At 38.3% G+C, this 23,788-nt stretch overlaps 1 protein-coding gene across 3 annotated transcripts in view; it reads left to right on the top strand.

Annotated features, from left to right (window-relative positions):
* The window catches only part of NEXMIF (neurite extension and migration factor), a 133,631-nt gene extending 110,045 nt beyond the window's left edge, over positions 1-23,586 (top strand). For 2 of the 3 annotated variants that reach the window (XM_025466219.3, XM_025466218.3), the window contains exons 2-4: positions 12,121-12,246; positions 12,926-17,297; positions 17,901-23,586. In XM_025466219.3, the coding sequence (XP_025322004.1) occupies positions 12,168-12,246; positions 12,926-17,297; positions 17,901-17,994 (4,545 nt within the window). In that variant the 5' untranslated portion in view covers positions 12,121-12,167 and the 3' untranslated portion in view covers positions 17,995-23,586. The remainder of the gene's footprint in view (positions 1-12,120; positions 12,247-12,925; positions 17,298-17,900) is intronic. The other variant, XM_035712123.2, reaches the window with a different exon arrangement.
* Positions 23,587-23,788: the final 202 nt, after the last annotated feature.

The following is a 23,788-nucleotide window of genomic DNA, read 5'->3' as shown; positions in this document are numbered from 1 at the left end:
CTGGCTGTTATAGTATATGTTGGCAAATTGAATTTAAATTTAAAAATGTAAAAAACAAAATAAATAAAAAATAAACATTAAAAAAGGAAACTGTCATTGAATAAAAGAAGTTAAATGGAGCAGGTAGTGGAAATAGTTTTCTCTTTCACCCAGGAGAGTCTGGAGAAGAAAAATAGCAGAGGCTTTGTCAACTTTCTAGGGGCAGAAACCACTGGTTCCTCTCCCCTCTGTCTTCTCTCTGCACCTAAAAACCCTGATGAATTATGGATTCTACCCCTGGCTCTTTTAACATTTGACAAAATAAGCTTATCAAGACATGAGGTAAAGGCAATATATGGTCACCAGGATAGTCCTGGTGGGGAGGGGCTATCAGGTGGGAAATAAAAAGTAGGATTTATATTAGGGTCATGTAAAACCATCCAGTGTGCAGTGATGGGGCAGTTTGGCTCCATGGCAAAGAACAAAGTTTTTCAATTTAGCAGCCCCCTCCACTCAGCAATACTTTGAAGTCATCAAATAGATGACTCCACTCAGCAATACTTTGAAGTCATCAAATAGATTGTAGAAACTTTACTACTCTTGTTGTTTTTGGTACCACAAAATGTCTTAGAGATCAATAGGAAAGATAAAAGAAGAACCAGACTGCCCCATTCAAGTAGTTCTCCTCTATGAAGCTGTTGAGTTACTTTGAGCACTGGTTTCTGAGCACCCTGTCTTGAACCATTCCAAAATCCTGGGGATTCCACCTCCCAGTTTAAACAATCAAGAATTGTTTAAATGGCATTCTCAGGTGGGAAAGGAGAAGAATATTAGAACTATAACTTTTGATGACCCAGTATGAGCCAGGTGCTGTACTACTTTATATATATAAACTAATTAATTCTCACAGTAACACTATGAGGTAACTATTACTTTTGACATGAGGAAATTGGAGCTCAGAGAGTTTAAATGATGTCCCCAGCATCAAAGCTAAATGACAGAGTTGGGACTAGAAGCCAGCCTGCTTATTTCATTTAATACTAATTAATTTATTTTCCCCACCTGTACTCCTAACCCATCTCTGAAGGAAGATAGCACTATTTAAGTATCAGTTATTATTGTCATTATCACTGTTATTATATCATATACCACTGCCATCTGGAACTGAAGTAGTTGTAGAGAGAAAAAAGGAGAAAAAGAAATGAAACAGATTTGCTTGGTAATGAAACCCAGGATTCCAAACCAACCAATTCTAATGCCAGTCACTACCGCCATCATGCTGAAGCCATTCCCTAGACCACAAAGTGTCTCTTGTCCTGTCAACACATAGGTGAGAACTGAAGATTGTGGACAGTCATGATTTACTGCATGGCTGGCATCCATTTTGTCTTGGAAAACTAGAGCAGCTGTATGCCACTAAATAAGATGTATGAAATCAACATTAAGATATATTTGTTATAAATGCATTAAAACATAGCCAATTAATAGACTATGCAGATGCAAGAGATCATGGGATATTATATAACAGGACTGGGACTGCATTGCTAAGCTAAGAGCAGGTTTTTTTTCTTTTTTTCCCTCTGCCTTTATTTCTTCGTTGTTTCTGAGGAAGCTGTTAGTGTCTTCAAAGCATTGGCATTTGATTTTCATTTTAATTTTCAAGATATGTTTGCACTTAATTGGAAATATGGCGGGTTCACTGTATGTTGTTTTCCTTTTGCAGACCTTGTTTGTAATTGAGTCTGGGCTAAAAGGGAAATAGAAGGGTACAGCAGGTAATAAAATCCAGCCAAGTGGAGTGTCATGTCATTGGGTTTTCAATCTCTGGACAGACCCTGGAGAAATGTGGCAGAGCCTTCCTGGAGAAATCACTTTTTTTTTTTTTTCCAGTTTGGGAAAGGAAGTAGTGCCATGATGTTAAAGGCAAGAACCCTCATCTACCTTAGGCCAATTTACATAACTCTTAGTGGCTTTGAAAAACTGTCATGACTGTGACTGAGAAAAAAAAAATATATGGGTTCTTTAAGCTTTTTTTTTTTTTAACTATAGCATTCCTTCAGTGGCCAAAGCTCCTTGTTCCTGAGAGACTCTCTCTGTCCTTTATAAAAGTGTGCCTCAACATGACTTGAGTCCATGGGCAGGCCATGATCCTTGTTGCTATGGCACTTGGTGTCATAGTGTGGGAATGTCTTCTGTTCTCTTTCTCACACACATGGCTGGGTAGCTTGAGTAGGACCTAATTTTATTGGCTTTGCTGTACGTTCTTTTACATCTTTCTAAAAGCTCCTTGAATTTGTTTCAGATTCGTACAATTGATTTTCTTGTAGTCACACTGAATCATAAAGTATTAAAATTAGAGTCGTCTAGTCTAACTTCTCCATCCAGTGCTTAAATTTGTTCTTTATTGTTACCTGTTGCCCAGCCTTTGCTTGAATATTGCTAGTGGTAGGAAGATTGCTTTTTTTCCCAATGCCCCTCCTTGACCCATTTCATCTTTGGACTTCTCTGTTGATTCATATGTTGAGCTATAGACTTCCTATCTCAAGTAACTTCCCATTGTGGTCTAAATAAACAAGTTTAGTTTCATTATTTTGGTAATAGCTCTTCAAGTATTTGAAGGCAGAAAACACATTTCTTAAACTTTCTTCCCTGAGTTTAACATCAGTTTTGAGTCCCCTTGTTCTCAACATTTTTCTCTAAATGAGTTTCAATTTGTCTATATCCCTCATCAAAGTTGATTAGAACATACATTTGTTCTCTTTCTGCTGCCTTAAAGACATCAAGTGTCCTCTGTTCAATTTTTTCTTTGTATGTCTGTAGGTTAATATTTTTTAATGTTAGGTCATTAGCACTGACAGATGATTTTAACTGAAACACATACCCTCATCTCCCTCTGACCAACTCTCCTCCCTCCCCAGGAGACAAACATTCTAATTTGGCATGACATTATCTGGCCTAACAGTGCCTGGTATATGAAGTGCCCAAAAGGTCATCTTCCATTGTCTCATCTTTCTGAAGTAGTTGAATTAAGTTCAAACTCAGGATGTTTTTGAAATCTTAAATCTCTCTGGGGATGTTTTTCATAACATCTTCAAACTGGATAACACTGCAATAAATGAAGTATGCTGCACTGAATTAAAAGGTTATTTCCCTTGTGTGTCAAGCTAAGAGGTTATTTCCCTCCCATTAGGCCCTGGATGTCTCTGGCTATCAGTATAGCAATCCTGTCTCCATTAGGTTCTTAAACCTCCACTGCTTAGTGAAAACTTTAGCCAGAAAACTACCCATAATACTGAATCCTGAGTGATACCAAGGAAAATAAAAGGCGCTACAGGAAGAATCAGAAATAAACAGAAGAAATAAGGGACTTTTATAAACCAATAACCTGAGTCCAGGTAATCAGAGCCAAAGACCAATGGAAAATAATTATTTGAAGTTAAAAATAAGATTGAAACCTCATATAAGACCAGAGCCAAGCAAAAAATGGACAATGATCAATAACAGGCAGAGTGATACCAGTAAGAATATTGAAAGGTAGCAAAAGGATATATATTCTAAGGGTTAAGATACCCTCAGTTAAAAACAAGGTCACATACTAAGATTACAAGTACTTTTAGTTGTTGTTTTTGTTGTTGTTGTTGTTATTGTTTGAGGATTTTCTATAAAGCCAGAAACTTCTGCTAAGAGTTCTATAAAGTGCTAGGCCGGGCATCTTGGGTGTCTAGCATAATGAAAACAGATAAAATGTGGTGGGTGCTTGCCACAAAAAATTATGCACCAGATAAAAGCAACAGATTAAATATATGCAAGACACATGAATGGGTCTTTAAAACATAATTTATGGTAAAAATTAAAAGAATGAGATGTGTAGCATGATACTGTTTACATAAATTCTAAAAACATACACATAAAATATATCCTTTAAAAGAACACATGCAAAAAAAGATACACATTCACCATATTAGAATAATTATGTATGAAAGAATGTAGAAATAAATGGGAATAAGTGAATAATAGCAAGAAAGAAGCTTTGCTTGGATTACTGATGAATTGAGGAATATGATAACATCAATCCTGTGTGCCTGAGACTAATAAGATAAATAAAATGCTAGGCCATCCTGTACAAATAAAAACAATGACTAGAAACAATGACTGGACAAGTAAGAATAACAGTACTAAGTAGTGGAATTTTCTTTGATAATGAAAATGTTCTGCGTCTATGCCTGCCCAATATGATAACCACTAGCCACATGTGATTAGCACTTGAAATATGACTAATGTTGCAGAAGAACTGAAATTTAATTTACTTATATTTATATTTAAATGGCTACATGTTATTATTAGTGGCTACTGTATTGGAAGTGCAGTTTAGAGGTTGCAAGTGAGCCCAAATATTGGTACAGAAAAGGTAGATGCTGTAGTTGCAGACAACACTCCTTCTAAGAAACACTCAACCCTACCAGTAGATGAGAAGATAGCAAAGGAACCTAAGAAACCCAGGATCATAGGAAAGAACAGCACTCATCCTTGCCTTGTGCAGACTTGTTTTGCTCATCAGTAGGTGTCCCAGAAGCCTGGGAAGATTTTCCCTACTGTGAACTTGGCTGCTGGAAGTAGGAAGAGTCCTACTGCTGCTGTTCAGCAAATGGGGACTTTGAAATTTCACGTGCCATGAGTGTTTCCTAAATATACTTTAATGAGCACGGAGTCCCTGAATGCCATCTGTATAGCTTTGGGTATCGCCAGTTTGGCATGAGCTAGGTATTGGAGAATATACCCTAGGGATCTATTTCAGAGACTCTGGTACTATGAAGGCTTTTTTGTTGAATTGGCTATGAATGACAGAAATAAATTGCCAGGGGTCAAAACAGAGAGATAATAGTAATAGATGTTTCCTAGGTTATTGGAGAACTCTAACTAGAAGGACATCTTACTTATTCTTAGGCCCAGCCTCTCTTCTTTTCTGATGTCCCCCCACCTTATACCCTTATTCTTTCCCTTGTTTTTGGATAGTCATTCTGGTCCCGTGTAGAAAATTAAAGGAGTATAAGAAAAATTCTTCTGATGGGAGGGGCTACATGGCCTTGAAAATATATGGCATTAAGTTCCTGAGTGATTTTTGTGGGGTTATTGGAATTTTCCTTTCTTGTGTTGAATAAAACTTCTATAGCAGTCAAAACTATGTATTTTTATAAACAAACTCATCTTAAAGATCTCTTTAAGTAGCTACACAAAGAGATACTCTAGTGGAGTCCACTTACTTTTGGAGAATGTCTGGGCCCTCTGACCTTTGGTAATGACAAATATTCTGGTCCTAAAAAGGTCCAGGCATCTACTAGCCTATCATTTTGAAAGTAACTGCTAAACTCTACTATAAACATGTCTGCAAAAGGAGTGTGATGAAGGTAGGGTGAGATCTGAAACAGTAGTTTTACCACTTGTTATAGGTTGCTTAGCAACTATGTATATAGAAGAAGGCACTATGATTTTTTGAGTGTACATGAACATTATGTAAGTGTGTGAATGGGAGAAAGATGGTGTTTGGACTGTTATACCTCAGGGTAACAACACAGAGCTCTAGAATCCAAAGTCTAAAAGAGCAGTGCCTCCTTCCCAGCTGGATTTGGAATTCGGCCTTTCCCCCACTCCCTTTCACTCCCTGCTTGGGATAAGCAAAAACATTTCTCTTATATGTGACAGCATTCTCCAATAAAGACAAATAAAAAGTTAGTAGTTGTTTTTATTTATAAATTATATATTTCTCCTGATATGTAACATGGTGCCATGGGGATATTTCCAAGGATGTGTATGTGTTGCCAACTCACTGTGTGACATTGGGCAAGTAGTTTCCCCTTTCTGGGACTTGGTTACCCCATTTATAAAATGGGGAGTTTAGGATTAAGCTATCTTCTAAGATCTTCTATCCCTGTGATTCAGTGCTTATATTTCCGAAAAGAATATAATAGCATTTTAAAAATGCAATTAACAAGATAGATTAGTAGTAAGAAAAGAGATTAGAAACTGTATGGAGAAATCCAAAGGGTAATTCAGCCTACAGTTCTTGCACTCAAGCATTAAATGTAACTCAATGCTGTCTGTCAGTGAAGGCACTCGGTAATTAGGACACAGTCCTTGTACAAACCCATTCTCAGAAAGTGCCAGGCTACAGTGGCATGCTCCTTCTAAGAACTCACCATCTTGTACACACCAGTGGGTGTCCTAAGTTGGTGTCTCTATGCTTACTATGCCATTATACTGCCCATTTAGGTCTGGTGACAAGAAGAAAGAGACTCTTTTTTGAAACACCCATTCTTTACCTGACAAACAGTAATTAGACTTATTTACCACTGTTCTTTGGACGTGAGAGAGAAAATAAGCAGGAGAAGGCTTAAAAATAAAATTGATTTGCAAAGGCAAAGGTACTCAGATGTGCCCATAAAGTGGAGCTACCTATGGCCTAAAAATTTAGAAATTAAGACTAGTAGGGAGTTTGGCTATTCCTGACGTGAATGCATGAGTACCTCTGTTTGTTTCCTTCTAGCCCTACTTCAAGTTTTATTGAACACTAGGTTTTATGGCATTTGCTTAGATCTTTTATATAGACAGTGCATTTTTGTGCATATCTTTGAGTTTTGGAATCTTTATAATGAGGGATGAAATAGATTTATACTGTACTTTTGAGAGATATAAAATTCTTTTTAAAAATATTTTATTTATTTATTCATCAGAGAGAGACAGAGAGAGAGAGGCAGAGACACACGCAGAGGGAGAAGCAGGCTCCATGCAGAAGCCCAACGCGGGACTCGATATGGGGTCTCCAGGGTCAGGCCCTGGGCTGAAAGCTGCACTAAACCGCTGAGCCACCCAGGATGCCTGAGATATAAAATTCTTTAGTTTAACTGTGATCATCTCTTTTCATGCCTCTCTCACCCTTAATATTTTTAAACTTACATGGGTCCTCATTTGAGTATGTTTTCTGTACATAAAAGCATCACACCTCCATATTTCTAACCTAGTGCCTTGAAATCGTGACAGGTTTAGAAAATGGAATTAGCTAAGCAGCATTATGGATAAAAATGTACTCTCTGAACTATTGCTGATTATGTCATCTATTATACTGACTAAAGTTGAACTGGGAAGAGTCAGACTAGACAGAGCTTGGCGAGGCTAGCCTGGAAAACTTCTCTGGACCTGTTCACTACTGCAATTCCATCTCCTTGTTCCATTTCAGTCCCCAACTAAATTTATAGATTCCCCATCTATAATAACTTGCTGGCCAGTTGCCTCCTTTCCAGTATGACAGCTAGACCCTTGCCAGCTTCATTATCCATGTTGGACCTGATTATTGGGCTTATTATTTACCTTGTTTTATTCTCATGAAGATCTTGGCACCTGTATTTCCGAGGCTACTCTGACCTGAATCTAACAATCTCTAATGCTCCTTTCACAACCATCTATTAATTCCTTGACTTCTCCCTTCTCTATATATGCTGACTCCTGCCTGCCCCCCGCCATGTATGAATTATTTTCCAAACACATCTCTATAGTTCTACTCAAATCTAACATCTTTCCATTCCTATTTCCTCCTCCCTAATTCTAATCTTCTTGACTTCTTATACCTGAGCATTGTCTCCTAACCTATTTCCCTACCTCTCTGATTCTTCCACTTTCATTGGTCCTAATGTCCTATTCAGTGTCTTCTTGATTTAAGATTTAGGTGGCCTCCACAGTGTCTCTTTTCCATCATATCTTCTTTGTATACCTAATATTTTAACCAAATGCTTACTGTTCACCGAATTCTCCCCCATCTTTTCCTATGGTTCAACATAATTGTCTAATCAACTTTTACAGAGTACATACCATGAGCTAAGTACAATGTGTGAGCTACTCCCTGTGGAGGTGAAGGGAACTTAGTCTATTGAGGGAATCAGATATAAAGAAGTCATGTTTATATAAGGTGATAAAGACAAAGGGGATCAATGGTCTTTGGGAATGCAGAGAAAATACTAATTTTATTTGTATAAGAATCAAGGAAGGTGTCAAGAAAAAATTGAGTAGGGAATAGAAGAGGGAAGTGAAAAGGAGGCTAGAAGGGGAAGGAATGGAAGGAGTAAGGGAAGGGAAGAGGGTGGAGGGAGGCATTCCACGCAGAGGGAATATGAAGTGCATGATACCTGGAAGCAAAAAGTGATCTAGCATATTAAGAGGGGCAGAGATAGCTAGAATATTTGGAAGTATAGGGAGAGAGAAGCAGAATGAAAGAAGAACATAACTTGAGAAATTGAGGATTGATTGAGAGGGGTGTTATATACAAGCCAAAACAGAAATACTTAAAGCAAGTTGTCAGACCTATTAATTTTACAGCAGTCATTTAGAGGATAGACTGGAGTGGGGAGAGAATCATGGCAGCTCATTAATTCTTTCTATCTGGAATGCCTTTCCTCTATACTTCCTCATCCTCACCTCCCAAAAGACCATTCATGAAGGTCCATCTCAAATGCTGCTGCTACTGGTAAAGCTTTCCCTGATCTCCTTCCTCTCTAAAAGTGACATAGTTCTCTCCATTTAAAACTCCCATGGAGGGCAGCCCCGGTGGCTCAGCAGTTTAGCACCTGCCTTTGGCCCAGGGCATGATCCTGGAGTCCCGGGATCAAGTCCCACATCAGGCATCCCTGCAGGGAGCCTGCTTCTCCCTCTGCCTGTGTCTCTGCCTCTCTCTGTGTCTCTCATGAATGAATTTAAAAATCTTAAAAAAAAACTCCCATGGAAAATTTTGCTTCTCTTTCAGCAATTTATACATTATACATTTATTAAAATTTGTTTATGGCTTGTTCCCTCCCAACAGACTCTGAGAGCCTTGAGAACATGGATCTAGTTTCATTCATTCACCTGTCTTTCCCACTGTTGTGCCTAGTAGACTACCATTACCACAGGGGGTGCCTTGTCAATTTGTTGAATTTATTTAAACTGGTATCCTGAAGATTAGCATTACTCAAACCTCAGAGCTTATGTTGTCTCAGGTCCAAAGGCAGAAACATGATTTGCTTCCCTGTATTGCTTTTTTGTTTTGGTGGTTGTTGTAGTTGTTGTTGTTGTTGAAAAAGGTCAAGGACAGCACACATGCTAGGGAAAGTTACTTAGACTCTGAGACCTGAGGCTTAAAGGCCTTTGGGGAAGAACATAGCAGCCTATTGTGATAGGATATGAACCCCTCTTCAGGCCCAACTGGGGGGAAGGGCAGGTAAGCAGGGTTGCTTTACCAGTTTAATTGAGCATTTCCTTGCTTCAAAATACCTGTCTCCATGCTAATGTTATTTCAGTGCCATTAAATTACATGATTTACCATGATCAGCAAAGCAATTTGTTGTACATAATTCCAAAAGTGGTAATCAATTTTATCTCAAAATATATTTTTAAAATCCTGCAAAATTTATTGTCCCAAAATGCTGATCAGTGAGGAGAAGCAAAAGCAAGCCAAGAACTGTTTGTATTACAACTATACATTACTGTCCCTCTCCCAAATCATACTTATAAGCAACCAAGACATAAATAAATTAAAATGTGGGGAAATATATGCCTGTAGGTTGTCTCACAGCTGAGCTTTGAAAATACATAGGACATGACCCCAGGATTATCTATTCAGGGGTTGGCCTTCTAATTCTGCAGAACAAAGGTCCAAATAATTGATAATCACTAAGTTAATATCTATATACTTAGTTTTCTCTTTTGAAAAAAATGTAAACCTAACAGAGCCAATTTTACAAGATAATTATCAGTACAAAATGAAATAACATCTGTAACCATATCTAGCTTACTACTTGGTGGTTATTCATTCTCTTACTCTCCCCTTTCCAACTCATTAAGCTCCCATACCCTTTTCCATCTCTTCTTTATTTCTTGCCAAGGTGTGTTCTTTCTATTTTCAAACCTTTATGATTCCCTTTAATTATTGAAATCTACAAATAATTTGGCCTTTATCAAGTCCCTGCCAAGATGGAGTTAGTGAAGGGGAGGTGTTAAAGGAAAGTAAAATTTGAGTTTTGTTTTTGTTTTGTTTTGCTTTGTTTTGTTTTAGAGAGAGATAGCATGCATGAGCAGGATTTGGAGTGTGCACAGAGAGAGAGGGAGAAAGAGAGAGAATCTTAAGCAGGTTCCACACTCAGCATGGAACTGGACGCAGGGCTTCATCTCATGACCCTGAGATCATGACCTAAACTGAGATCGAGAGTTGGACACTTAACCAACCAAACCATCCACGCACCCTTCCGCTGAGTTTCTTAAAAGGAAAGTTGGCACAGAGGAATCCATGATAGCTGTGTGATTCCATCTGACCCATAAGATTCTCTCTGAATCAGAGGGCCAACCATCTGATCAGTTTATTCAGTTCCACTACAAATGAGCCCTTCTTGCCAAAAGATGGGGACTTTGACATGCTAGCCACTCCTCTCCACTTTCTAGAAATCTCCAGCCCTTCTTTTTGTGTAAATACAACAGTTAAGCATATCTTTCTCTTTTCCCTGGCACCTGTGGTTTATTGACTGCTCTCAAGTCAGGTCTTGTATAGAGTGAGAAGAAAGTTTGGCAATTCAGATATATAAATGTTAGGGGAAACTCAGGACCATCTGATATTTTTTAAATTGGATGATTGCCTAATATAGACTTCTTATTTTACAGATAAGGAAATAGGTAAAATGTCACAGAGATTGAATCATATAAAATTCTGCTCACTGCTTCTTGTTCCATGAATGTTGTAGCTATCTTTTATAGTATATTCATGTAGTAAGATAAGTGATTATACATTTGAGATTTTTGTAATAGCTGCTTGGCCATCAGCAGTCTGTGCTACTTTAAAAGATTTATTTATTTGAGGTGAGGAGGGGCAGAGGAAGAGAGAGAGAGAGAGAGAGATTCCTCAAATTCCCTGCTGAGCACAGAGCCCACCTCAGGGCTTGATCCCAGGACCCTGAGATCATGACCTGAGCCAAAATCAAGAGTTGAATGCTTAACCAACTGAGCCACCCAAGCACCCAAAGTCTGTGTTTTTAATAAAGAGACGATACTTGGCTGAGAACAAGGTCTAGAAAAAGGGGGGTTGTAATAAATGAGGACTTATAGATGTGATGGCATGTGGTAGACAACTCCATCTCATGTGGCCTTGTTTTCTATTGATTTGCATATACCTACCAACCAGGTAGGTGGGCAGGAGATAATGGGATATAGATATGTATTCTATGTCCTGAAAATACCAGATGATGTAGGGACCTTTTCAGAAATTTCAAATTCTCTTTGTAGTAACACTTTAAAATCTTGCTGGGCTGGTAGGAATATTTGTCAATAACAGGTCTGAAAGTTGAGAAACCAAGAAAGGAATTCTCTACCTCTTTCCATCCCTAACAGTCAAATTTTAAGACACAGAGAGAAAACATCTGAGTGTGATGTACATGTGTGTGTATGTATGAAGTACCTTATTTTTGAAAAGCTTTAGATCATCTGAAGAAGAAATGAGGCAAGCAGAAATAAAGCCAATCACCACGTACATACATTCCTTATCTCAGGCCACTCTCGACTTCACTCTGCATCCTTTGGCCATGATTAGGTTAAATATATTTGTATCTGGGAGAAGGCGTAAGTTTTCTTGCTTCTTCAGATTTCCATTATGAATAGTAAGGTGGTCTAGAGGGGATAAAAGATCTAGGACGTATGAATGAAGTATATATTTAAAATTGAAATGAGATAAAAACAGGGAGGGAGACAAACCATAAGAGACTGTATAGTTGAGAGAACTGAGGGTTGATGGAGGGAGGTGGGTGGGGGATGGGCTAAATGGGTGATGGTATTAAAGAGGACACTTGGGATGAGCACTGGGTGTTATATGTAAGTGATGAAACACTAAATTTTACTCCTGAAACTAATACTACACTATATGCTAACTAACTTGAATTTAAATGAAATTTTTAAAATTGATTTATATAGCAGGTATAAACTATGAAACAAACAAACAAAAAAAAACAATAGTAAAAGAAGTCAGTCTGTAAACAGGTAAATTCCAGTGAGCCTTTTTAGACCTCTCTAACTGAAATGACCTTAAAACAGAGGCAAAAATACATTTAATGATTAACATTATATATTTAAAATGTGCAGGTTGGACAGCATTTGGACTTGGAATGAAACAATAAGAGGTTACATTCATGGATAACCAACAAGATAAGGCTGTCGTTGCCTCAGCCAATGGAGAAAACACTCTGATTAATGGGGTCAAAGAAAATGGTAAGAGAATTTCATTATGGTATATACTATCTCTCCTAGTAGTCTTTGTTATTACTATAAATTTTTAGTGTCTGTCAAGTTGGAGCAGGTTAAGTCTAGGGTGCCTCTGAAATTGATATTAATCCTAAATTTATTCCACTAAATTTCTAACTGGGCTAAAAGGGTCTCTAAGAGTTATCTAATCCAAACACTTTGCTCTTGCAAATCATCTCTGTCAGATGAATACTTAAGTTCCTCAAAATTCCTAGTGAATTATAAATATACTCTGATATGTGGCTTGGAATGTTTAGATTAAGAGAAACTTCCAGAACAGAGATGTGAATGATAGGACTAAGCTTTATAGCTTAAAACCATAAATATCCCATCTGAGCATTTTCCCACCCAGAGAAATTGACTTTTCTATTGATCAAGCAGTCCAGTTATTACCTTATTTCTGAAGAGAGCTCTGTCTGTGTCTAAAGAAAAAGCTGAATCTAAAGAAATACTGTTTTTCACTTGTGTGACTATTCAATATAAAATCAGTGTTGTTCTTTAGCTTTGTAGTTTCTAGTTCTAAAACAAAAGAAGCTGAGCCTTAGCTTATATAAGATCAAGTACCAGAAACTGATCAAGGGAAAGAGAGTGAGTGTGGTCTAAGACCATTAACTTTATTTCTGTCATTTCTTTCCCTTTTCTCCAGATTCAGAGGACCAGGATGTGGCAGTAAAGTCACTGGCAGCTCTAGAAGCTGCTGCACCAATCCAGCCTATACCGATAGTTCAAAAAGAGACCCTGATGTATCCCAGGGGTCTCCTGCCTCTGTCTTCTAAGAAACCTTGTATGCAGAGCCCTCCATCTCCTTTGGGGCTAATTGAAGCACCTGAGCATGCTGCTAATAGTGCTTCTGTGAATGCCATCTCCCTTACATCTGGTGTTGCAAAAAGCCTGCATACATGGTCACTGCCCAATGAGTGTGAGAAAGCTCCATTCGCCATAATGGAGCCTGCAGGCATCTCAGCTCTGAATGGGGACTGCCTCATGCAGCCAAGCCGGACTTGTTTGGGCTGCTTCATGGAATCCAAGGATGCAGTAGATCCTGAGCCAGGGATCAGTCTGAAAGTTGGTGATCTAAATAAGGATTACGAAACCTGTGCAGTTTCTGATATAGGAATTCAGTGTATTAATGCTGGAGAAAACATGAAATATGGAGAGCAGCTGCTCTCAGACCAGCTCCTAGGCTTCCCTTTGCACAAATCAAGGGCAGGAGAAAAACGAGAAGCTGAGAAATCTGACATCGACTTGGAGGATCCAGCTCAGAAAAGCTATTATGAGGCATTACTGTTAGACAAGTGTAATACAGAAGAGGCTTTGCTGGCAAATTCCAATCAGGATTGGGGTTACTTTGAGACTTTCATTAGTGAGAGTAAGATTGAACTGCTTGACCTCTGTTCCAAAAATGAGCTGTCTGTCAACTTATTCTCTGAAGAAGATGTGGATAACTACATGTTCGATGATGATGAGTCAACACTGGGCAGTGATGTCTGTTCCTTGAAAATTCGGTATGAGTCCTTCCAGGACAATGTTCGAGACAAGACCACCCTTCTAATGCAGGAGGATGCCCAATTCAACTTTTTTCCCAGTGTCTTTACTACCTGCCCCAAGCGGGAGTCTAAGAGTGGGGTCCTGAAACAGAACAGTGACCTTTCCCAATTCAAAGTCCCTGATGTGAATATCATCTGGGGGGAGGAGGATAAAAACTTGGACAAGAAGAAAGGCAAAGAAGAGGGACAGGAAGATAAGGGTATAGAGAAAAAGGATGAAAAGGATAATGGAGAAAAATCTGCCTTAAATAAACCATGCAGTGGGACTGAATTAGGGCAATTTAAGAATCCAAAGCAGGGCCATCTTGACAATTCCTTGGAGGCATCAGGGAATTTTGGTGATGACAATTCCTTCATTGAGGTTTCTTATGATGCCATGGGGGAGATCAAGGACTGTAGCCGCTATATGGCTAGGGGCACAAATTCTGGCAGCTCCTCCTCCCAGCAGAACTATGGGCTGCGAGCCAAGAGAAAAGTCAGGTACAGTGAAGATTATCTATATGACGTTGATTCACTAGAGGGTGAAAAAGTAAATGAGAGGAAAGAATGGCTTCCAGGTGGTTCCAAAGAAGAAGATGATGATGAATGGTGTCCCAAAAAGAGAAGAAAAGTAACCCGTAAGGAGCCTCCTGTTATTATCAAATACATCATCATCAATCGCTTTAAAGGTGAGAAGAACATGCTGGTGAAGTTGGGAAGGGTAGATTCCAGTGAGACAACAGTGAATTTGAGTGAGAATCAGCTCAACAAATATGCCAAGCTTGCCCCCTTGAAGGGGTTCTGGCAGAAGAAGAAAAAACAGAGAAACAGCAACACTGACTCCAACAAGATACCCTTATGCCAAAAACAAAACTTTGAACCAGGTAGCTTTGAGGTGTCATTTCTGCCACCTGCTCGAAAACGAAAATCTAAACTTGGCAATAGGCACAGAATTCACAGAATCCCATCTGTGGAAACTTTAGCAAGTAGTAAGCAGATATCACTCTGCAGTGATCAGAAGCAAGGCAGTGCTCGTAAAGAAGACGGAGGCCTGAAAGGTACTCTGAAGTCAACACCTTTGGCTGTACCCAGCTGTGCAAATGGATTGCATTTAAATGATGTCACAGGCCCTGACTCAGTAAAAGTCAAAGCCCAAGATGCAGGATTTAAGGGGCCAGAAAGGAAAGTGCTCAACAAAATCAAATTTAAAAGTGAAGCCAGGTTAAAATCCAAGAAAATCAAAGCTGGGCAAGAAAATAAACCAATTGTTCAAATGAGCCCCCTTTTGGAAGATCAATCCTCTATGGCTAATTTAAAGAATGAGCCTATTCCTGGGACCTCAAACAGCTCTCATCTATCTGAATTTCATGAGGCAAAGGTTTCTAAGAATTCTACTTTCTTACCAACCACCTGTTCTTCTGAAATGCCTCTATCATCTGCTAATGTTGCCAACAACATACCTGTAATCCCTGGAGGGTATCTACAGACATTGTTAGATGCTTCTGATTTGTCAAATAATACTGGTATATCATACTTCACTCACCATTCTCCAGAGCAAAATGAAGGCAGCCTCACTCAAATGGAAAAATCTTTTGTGCCTCTCCAGCCTGTCCAGGACTGTGTGCTTTCCGCATCCTCTGAGTCTGAGCTGCAGCAGTCATCCCAAAACTTCAAAATAGAATCAAGCAACTATGGAAATGTGTGGCCCAACAAGCCTACTTCTGGCCCCCCGGAATTCATGGCTGAAGTTTCAAGGGAGATAGCTCCAACCCAATCTAATGAATTTGGAGTCTCCCAAGTAGTCTCCATGGGAAATAACCTCACAGCTACAACATACAATCGAATCTGCCTCAATAGTAGTGGCAGTAATTGCAACAAGGTCTTATACGCCTCTGTGCAAGACACCCAACTCCCATCTGATGACTCTTATCAATTATGTCACTTTAATAATGGAGAGATATGCTTTCCTTTCCAGCAGGGCCCAGCCAATATGGATGATGATCGGCTCTTTAGCTTTGATTCAATGGCCCCACTCTCTGTCAACTCAAGCAATTATTGCTCCTTAAGCTTGAAATCCTGTGAAAAGGATGGTGATGATGATATTACTGATGACTTCCTAGCCCATTGCAGCCCCAAGCTGGTGATCCAGCAGAGTATTGATGAGATAACACCATTAAAGGAGTCTACTGACCTCTTGGATATCTCCAACTTCACTCCTGACAAATTCCGCCACTCATCTCTCTCAGAGATGTCCCCACCTGACACCCCTAGTCTTTCCCCTCAAATTACCAGATGCGAGAGTATCAAGATGCTAGGAACACTGAAGGAGTTCCAAGAGGGCATCCCAGGACCATTGGGCAATATGGAGAAAACCAAATGGGACTGCAGTACCCTTTCACAGCAGGTTCAAGTGAATGATGGATTTGCTTTAAATAACCATCAGTTTCAGTTCCATATGTTCAATGATGAGGATTCTGTCAGCCTGCTCCAAAAAACTCCTTGCCTATCAGCATTTAATGATCCATCTGATCAAATGAGTACTAACAACAAAATGTCAAAATCAAGAAAGAAAAGTTCACCCAACAAGAGTGCGGCTATGAACCAAAGCTCTTCTCAGAAAAACACCAGGAAAAAATCTCTCAAAGCTAACAACAAAGGGATTGAAAAGCCACCTGGCAAAACCTCCCGCCAGGCCCCTAAGTCGATGAAGAAAGGGAAATACATGGCTGCAATTAATGGAGAGAAAATGCAAATTGGCATTGGCCGTGGGGGAGGCCAAATCAACAGCATATCCTCCACAGAGAAGACATTGGCCGAATGTATCCAACATGGTAGCCCTGTGGCCTCCATGAAGATACCAAGTCAAAAAGGACTTTCTGGAGATTGGACTTTGGGGAAGGAGAGCAGCTCAGCCTGGAGCGACCTGAACATGGGCACCAACACCAATAACCTCCTTGATGATGACCAACGGGAATTTCAGGAGCCTTCCTATATCTTATCCAACATCGCCTCTGGTATGGCAGATGTACAGAGATTCATGATGGCCTCCATAGAGCCCCTTTGGGAACCCATGGAGCACCATGGGGATCCCAACATATTCTACTCCCCAGAGTCCAATAGTCTAAAATTAAAAACCCTCAAAATATTGGCTGGGACACCACAGGAATCTAAGAAAAAAGTCAACAGTGGGTCCCCAGGAGCCACTAAGAATCACAGGTCCATCAAGGGTGTGAGTAAAAGCAATGGGAAAGCAGCGATAGGTGATCCTGGTCATGCAAACATGCATGGTTATGAGGACTCTCGCTCTGCCTTCTTTGATAAAAAGTATAATAACCTGAGCACTTTAGGCAATAATGGACCAACACACAAAAAGTTATATCGTCACAAATCCAGCTCCAAGGTCCTGAGAGATGAGAAGTGTAAGGGAAAGTGCGTGGAGCGAGAACAGGTCCACAAGGATGAGGCTGGGACAGCTTCTTTTGAAAAACTAAGGTAATACTGCACCAAAATGGCCGAGATGATGTACCCTTAGCTTTCCTACTGCCTACTAAGCCCACAGTCCCTCATTTTTTCCTTCTTGAAAGCAAAATTTGCATGAAAGAAACTGTCCCATTCCCTTCTTTTTTCAAATTAAAAAGAAAAAAAGTGCATGAAAAATCCCTACACCTTTAAGCCACCCAAAAGATTGGGCAATTTTGTTATGGCTTAGCTAGGGATAAACTCTAACAAGGCTACGTTTTCTGCTATTCAGCATTAGTTTTTACTGATTGAGAAAATAGAACTAAAATATGCTCTTGAATGATTTTGGGAAGGGAAGGGCTTTGCAGTAAAAAAAAAAAAAAGTTTTGAACAACAGAATCAAAAAGTTTTATAGACAAAAGGGCAAGACCATTTAAGCAAAAAGAGCATAATTTGGAAAAACAAAATCTCATCGTGTGGCAAGTTGGAGTGCTTTCTAGTGCCCCCTGTATTTGTATTTCTTTCTGCATCATACAGCATTTAGTATGATATAAACAAATTTAGATTGTATGATCCCTTTGTGGGACATACACTAAAGCTAACTAAGGTGGCATAAATTGTTTGGTTTTTCTGCAGGGATTCCGACTACAATCTCCTAAAAGCAGAAACAGCATTTTGGGTTTTACCTGTGTTTGAAGAAGAAACTCATATTTTCCAGAAAGACATTTGATGTTTGTGTTTTATTTCTTTCAAATATGCCTTGTGGTATGTATGTTGACATGTAAGTGCTTAAAAAAAAAGAATTTTGAAGTGTGGGAATAAGTCTTTGGAAGCAAACTTTAATCTGATGTTTTATGTAAAAGACTTCAAAAGTCATACAGTTGCACAAGTAGTTTATGCACTATTTACCCAAGGAAGAAAAGGAAAACATTGTGCCAAACTACAAACAAGTGACTGTATTGTATATATTTTTACTGCTATATCAACATTTGGTTGTGAGTATTTGGGGAGTTTGTCCCTGTTGATTTACTAGAAACATTCCAGTGATTCTTGCTATTAACCACCCCCACTTATGTGGATAGCACCTATAGATCACAGTGGAAAAATATGTTGTGTTACACAATTTACCAAAACTTAAAGGATACTGTTTGAAATGTGCCAAATTTCCTTACCTCATCTCACAGGTTCACCCCACAGTTTAAAGTTCATTAATGAATTTTTAAATATATATGCATACATACATTATTTTGAAATTTTAAACCCTACTGTCCTATATGGAAACATGAACAATTAAATAAGTCACAATAAAGTTTTGTTTGTTCCATTGTCTAACAGTTCAATTGTTGAAAAAGTCTGGAAATCATAACAGCTAAGTCCATCAGGGACCTAATATATGCATTTATAAAACCTTTTACAAGGAAACAAAACAGCTGCTTTAAAGTTTGTTTTCTAAAAGCAAAATCTGTAGCTGAAAATTATTTAAAGTGCAAAGTTATATTGCTGATACTTTATATCTCAGTTTTATATATTTTATAATAGTCTGGGATAAATTATAAAATAGCTATAAAATCAACACTAATGATAAATGAAGTACATAGATTGTTTTATTTAAGTAGTTTCATAAATGTTTTGTCAAAAGTGCACTCATATCATGGCTTTAGTGTTCTTTAAGTGTTTAATCTTGCAATGCCAATGTCATTTAAAAAATGTTAAGGCATCTCAGTTCAACTTCTATGAATTAAGTACATATATTAGATAAGCTGAACAATTTGTGGTAACAACTAATCAGGGCCATATATACTTAGTCTGAGGATGACTAGTATTTGATGCCAAACACTAAACTTAAATTTCAATTTTTTATATACATTTTTGAAATCACATTTTTATTCAGCCCTTCTCCCTTTTGTCTTTAAATTTCACAGCTTCAACACTACTAGTGTTGCTTTTTCTTCCCCTTTATTCACCACTTGACTTCTAACATTTGACCTATTTTCCTTGCACAGTTGAAGGCCTGTGTGTCTAATGACTGATGCATTATGGCACAGATGAGATAATGGATGTAAAAGCGCTTTGTAGATCGTAAAGTGCTATACAGATATAGGGGATTAATATTATTAATGTTGTTGGTTGTTGTCGTTGTTACTCTTACTATTCTTACTAATACTGTTACTAACCTATTAACTTGTGAATATATAGGCTGTGGGTGGGAGGGTGGAGAATAAGTGGGTGGGGGAAAGGGAGACTTAAAAAAAGGAAGATGTTTCAAAAGGAAAAACTTGAGGAAAATATAAACCTACCTAGTCATTGCCACCTAAATATATTCACAAACAGAGAAGCAACATTTGAAAGTAGTCAGAGAGAAATGGAAGGAAGCCTGTCACATATATAAGTACATACACTTCCCAGTTCATGATTCCTTTCACCAGCCTGCTCTACTACTTATAACTAGGTAGTAAAATGAACAAGCCTGTGTTCTTGATGGTGTGATTGTGTGTGTCTATGGAAACGAGTGGGTGAGGAGCATTTTGTGAGGCTGCTTCAGGCCTGTTCCTAGGCTTTGATGCTCTTGTGCGGTGAGTCTTAGACAATAACTTAATGGAAAGGCACCAGATGAAACATGTCTCCTACTCTACAGCTGCTGTCCAGAAGGGAAAATAATCAAACTGGAACACTTTCTTCTATTTCTCCACTCTGATAGCTAGCTGTTTATGCTTAATACTATGGCTGGTTCTTAGGATCTAGAATTTGTTTTGTTTTTATTTTTTCTGTTTTGCAGCTAAATTTTGGTTTGGAATCAGCAACTCTTCTTGTATTATGATCCCTAAGACTCCAGACCTCAAAGTCACTTACAGGAATGGAGTGCTTTTTATATAATCAAAAGGTGGCAATTAAAGAAGAAATACAGAAAATGTTCCATGGGTACAATGTGTTTTATATAAAAAAGTATGGGAGGAGTTGTCCCAGTTTTTCTCAGTATCAGTTCAGCTTTGTAAAATGGGGTGGGGGTGGGTAGAAGGACAGCCTGAAACTTTCAGAAACAATTTCCTTGTCAGAACTTGCTATCACAAGTACTTTGGAATGGATACCTCTTTCAGTTGCTCCTCTGGAGCCCATTATGGGCCAATTCTAGGACACGGTTCATCCCTTTCTCCAAAGAGAATTGACATTTTAAAGTACCGTTTTTAATGGCCTACGTGCATTATATGTTTTTAACATATGTTTCAGTGACTTATAATCAGTCATTTTGTACTAAAACATAACAAGAAACTAAGTTTGATTAATAGAAAGATAAGAAGAGGCTTATTCTCTTAATCTCATTTAATATCCTCTCAGTACATTACATTCTGAGCTCTTCAGTTTTTATGGCTTTTTTGGTCCTGTCACTGCTCACATTTTTTTTCTTCCTGTCACAACATAGTAGGCCTGACTTTTTGGAGCTCCCTTATTCAACCACCTGCCTTAGTGGAGTGAGGACCATGATATAAAAATAATGTTTTGTCCTATCACTGATATTTCAAGTCAGATTTTTGGAATTTTCCTTGATCTGAAATTCCTGATTACCACTCCTTTCTAACACCTCTCTGAGATGCTACTTCCTATTTATGCCTCCTCAACAGAATCCGATTTGATCTTTATTCTCCTGGAAATGGTATTCTCCATTATTCTTCTTATTTAATGTCAGTCCTTGATCTTGGAATTTTTCTTCTTTTATAATTTTATATTCCACCTCCTCAAAGTGTCAGAGTTTAAGAACCTTAGCCAGGCTACTTCTGGAATTTCAGAGGGCAACTTTCTCACCCTTAGTTATCCTTAATTGTCTTGGCCACTTTTAAATCTAATTTTAAATACAGAGTGAGAGAGAGAGAAAGAGAGAGAGAGAATTTGAGAGAATTTCACATGACTAAGGAAAGTTGGAAACTCCTTTTCCTTGAAGGTCTGTAAAAATATCTCTGATCCTTTTTCTGCCCTAGTTAGATGCTAGACTATGTGGAGAGGGTGCTGAAATTGTAGCCTTGACCAAGGTTCTTCAAGATTTGGGGGTTATGTTTGGGTTGTGATAACTGGCTTAGGCCAGTGGCCTCTCCAGCATCTCATATACCAACTTCCTCACATATGCTGCTTCCTCTAAGCTTTCTCTTCTGACTTCTTGTTATTCTGTGCAACTATGTGTTAAGGCCTTACCTTCTCCTAATCTTTTCAAACCTCCTGCACTACCTTGACTGTCACTTCTTTAGCCATCTTCCTGAAGTCTTTGGTGCTAGGTGGGCTTTTGTGACAACTTTTACCTTCTCTGATCTTTTTCCTTGCTGAGAAGCATCTGTATTTGTGCAGGGGGGAGGGAGGGACAGGGAGGGGGCTAAGCATGTATGTAAGAGAGAGAAGCATAAAGGATGTTTCAAAAGCTGTAAACAGCTCTGGCTAGCATCCTATGTCCTGTTATGTGAGGTTCTGCAGTTTTAGTGAATTTCTGTTTTAGTGGGTCCTAATGAGCATTTACTGCCTAAAGGAGAAAAACCACATCCAAGGACCTCTTAACCAAGCTTGCTCTTACCAAGCTGAACCAGTCTGACGCAGATCTGCCACATCTTCAATTTACAGATGCTCTCAGAACAGTTCCAAGAATTGAAGAGAACTGAGTTTCTGTCCCGAAGAGAAGAATGGAGCACTAGCTAGTCCTAACTAGAGCTAGAACTATAAGGTTTTTTCCCCTAGATTATTAAGCAATTATCTAATTTCTGGAGTTTTATTTTTACCTAGGATTTTTTTAAATGATAGCTTATTATAGGAATATGTCCTTTTATGAAATAAAATTAATATGAAATTTATTTTCTAATGATAAAATTCACTAAGCCCACCATTATGTTTAGGTTTAGTACCAAAATCAAACATTTAGTAAGTAGGGATAAAATAGGGAACTTGTCAACACAATGTAGGCCAGGGATTCTTGTAAAGGTTTCTCAAGGACCTAAGAGAGAAAAAAATTTAGCTGTGCTGTTTAACTTGGGAAACACTGTCATCAACTTGAAGGTCCTCAGCCAGCATGGGACCATTTTGATGGCAGTACACAGGCTACCCTTTAAGGCACATTTTTTATTCAGAGCATTAAACAGTAGCTACAGTCATGAAGCAGAGCCCCAATTGTAGCTACATGATACTTGAGATGTACTCTTGGTTTCAGAATCATAACTAAGAAATGAAACAACTGGAGAAGGACAATGTAAAGAGGCTTAGTACAATGCTTAAGGTGTGAATGAGGCTTTTAGAATCAGTATCTAGGTAAGTAGAAAAGAAACACTCAACATTGAATGGAAAAGATGTCTGGTCCACCTATCAGGTTCAGTGGTTTCTGAATCTAAGACATCCCTTTCAGAAAGGAGAAAGATGTTTAAATCACCCTGCTTCTTTCAAAGATACCTGGTTTTACAGCACAAAAGATAAGGCTTAGAATGAAAATTAGAAGAGGCCTTTTGTTTTTGACTCCCAGTGAAGAGGGTTGAAAGCTTAAAATGCTCTACTTGGATACCTGTAGCACTGACTAGAGTTTGCTGCCTACAGTTTTGAATGTACTAGTCCTTAATTTAATTTCCATAAAACTGAATGCACCTCTTTAGTAAATTACTGATTTATGGTGCTAAAGAAACTATTATCTCCATTGTTCTCCTCTCCCAAGCCCTTTAAACATTTAAGAAAATTTAAAATAAACATGTTAGAGGCCCTTTTTATGAATGTAACCTAAGTTTCTGTTTGACATATGACACTGCAACTTTAAAATGTTAGGAAATTGTTTGCCTTTTTTCTTTCAGAGTTAAGCTTTATAAATAACCTGTAGAGTCAATTGAAGTATAAAGCTTAAGGATCACTCTTAAGACGCCTACAAAATCTTGTATATTTTTAAGTGTGCCAATTTGTAACATATTTTGTAAGTGTATATTTTTCTTAGAAAAGTGCTGTGAAGTGTCTGTATGTGAGAGTTTTCCTTTTTCTGCACCACTGGGTGCTAATAAAAGGATATTTACTTCAAAGTTTCTGGTTTTAGAAACCATAATACAAAGAAAAAATACACTTTTGTTGGGAATTTTGTAACACAAAACATGTTGTGAAAGAGTGTAGTGATCTTGTGCAAATGAAAATGAACATTTGTGAGCTTCTTGCTGTTTTATAGATTTTCTTGTAAATTATTCTTGTAACACCTCTGGTTTTGTTGTTCTTGTTGCAAAAGTTTTAAATATTTGTGACTGAGTGTATGGTGAAACTGTCATAATGTACCTAGCTGAGTTTTGTTATTGTTTATGGAATAAATAAAAAGAAAAGCTTAAAAACACTGCTTTGGAATCATATGTAACAGAAATCAAAACATTTCTAAATAAATTCTATGTCCCAAATAAAAAGTTCTTTGTCTAGAAATTGATGGAGCTAGACACTATTATGCTACATGAAATCAGTCAGCCAGAGAAAGACAAATACCACTCATAGGTGGAATTTAAGGTGCAAAACCAATGAGCAATGGGGGAAAAAAGAGAGAA

The sequence above is a fragment of the Canis lupus genome, chromosome X, assembly GCF_003254725.2.
Source record: "Canis lupus dingo isolate Sandy chromosome X, ASM325472v2, whole genome shotgun sequence".
Lineage (NCBI taxonomy): Eukaryota > Metazoa > Chordata > Mammalia > Carnivora > Canidae > Canis > Canis lupus.
This window is presented reverse-complemented; position numbering and strand designations above follow the sequence as displayed.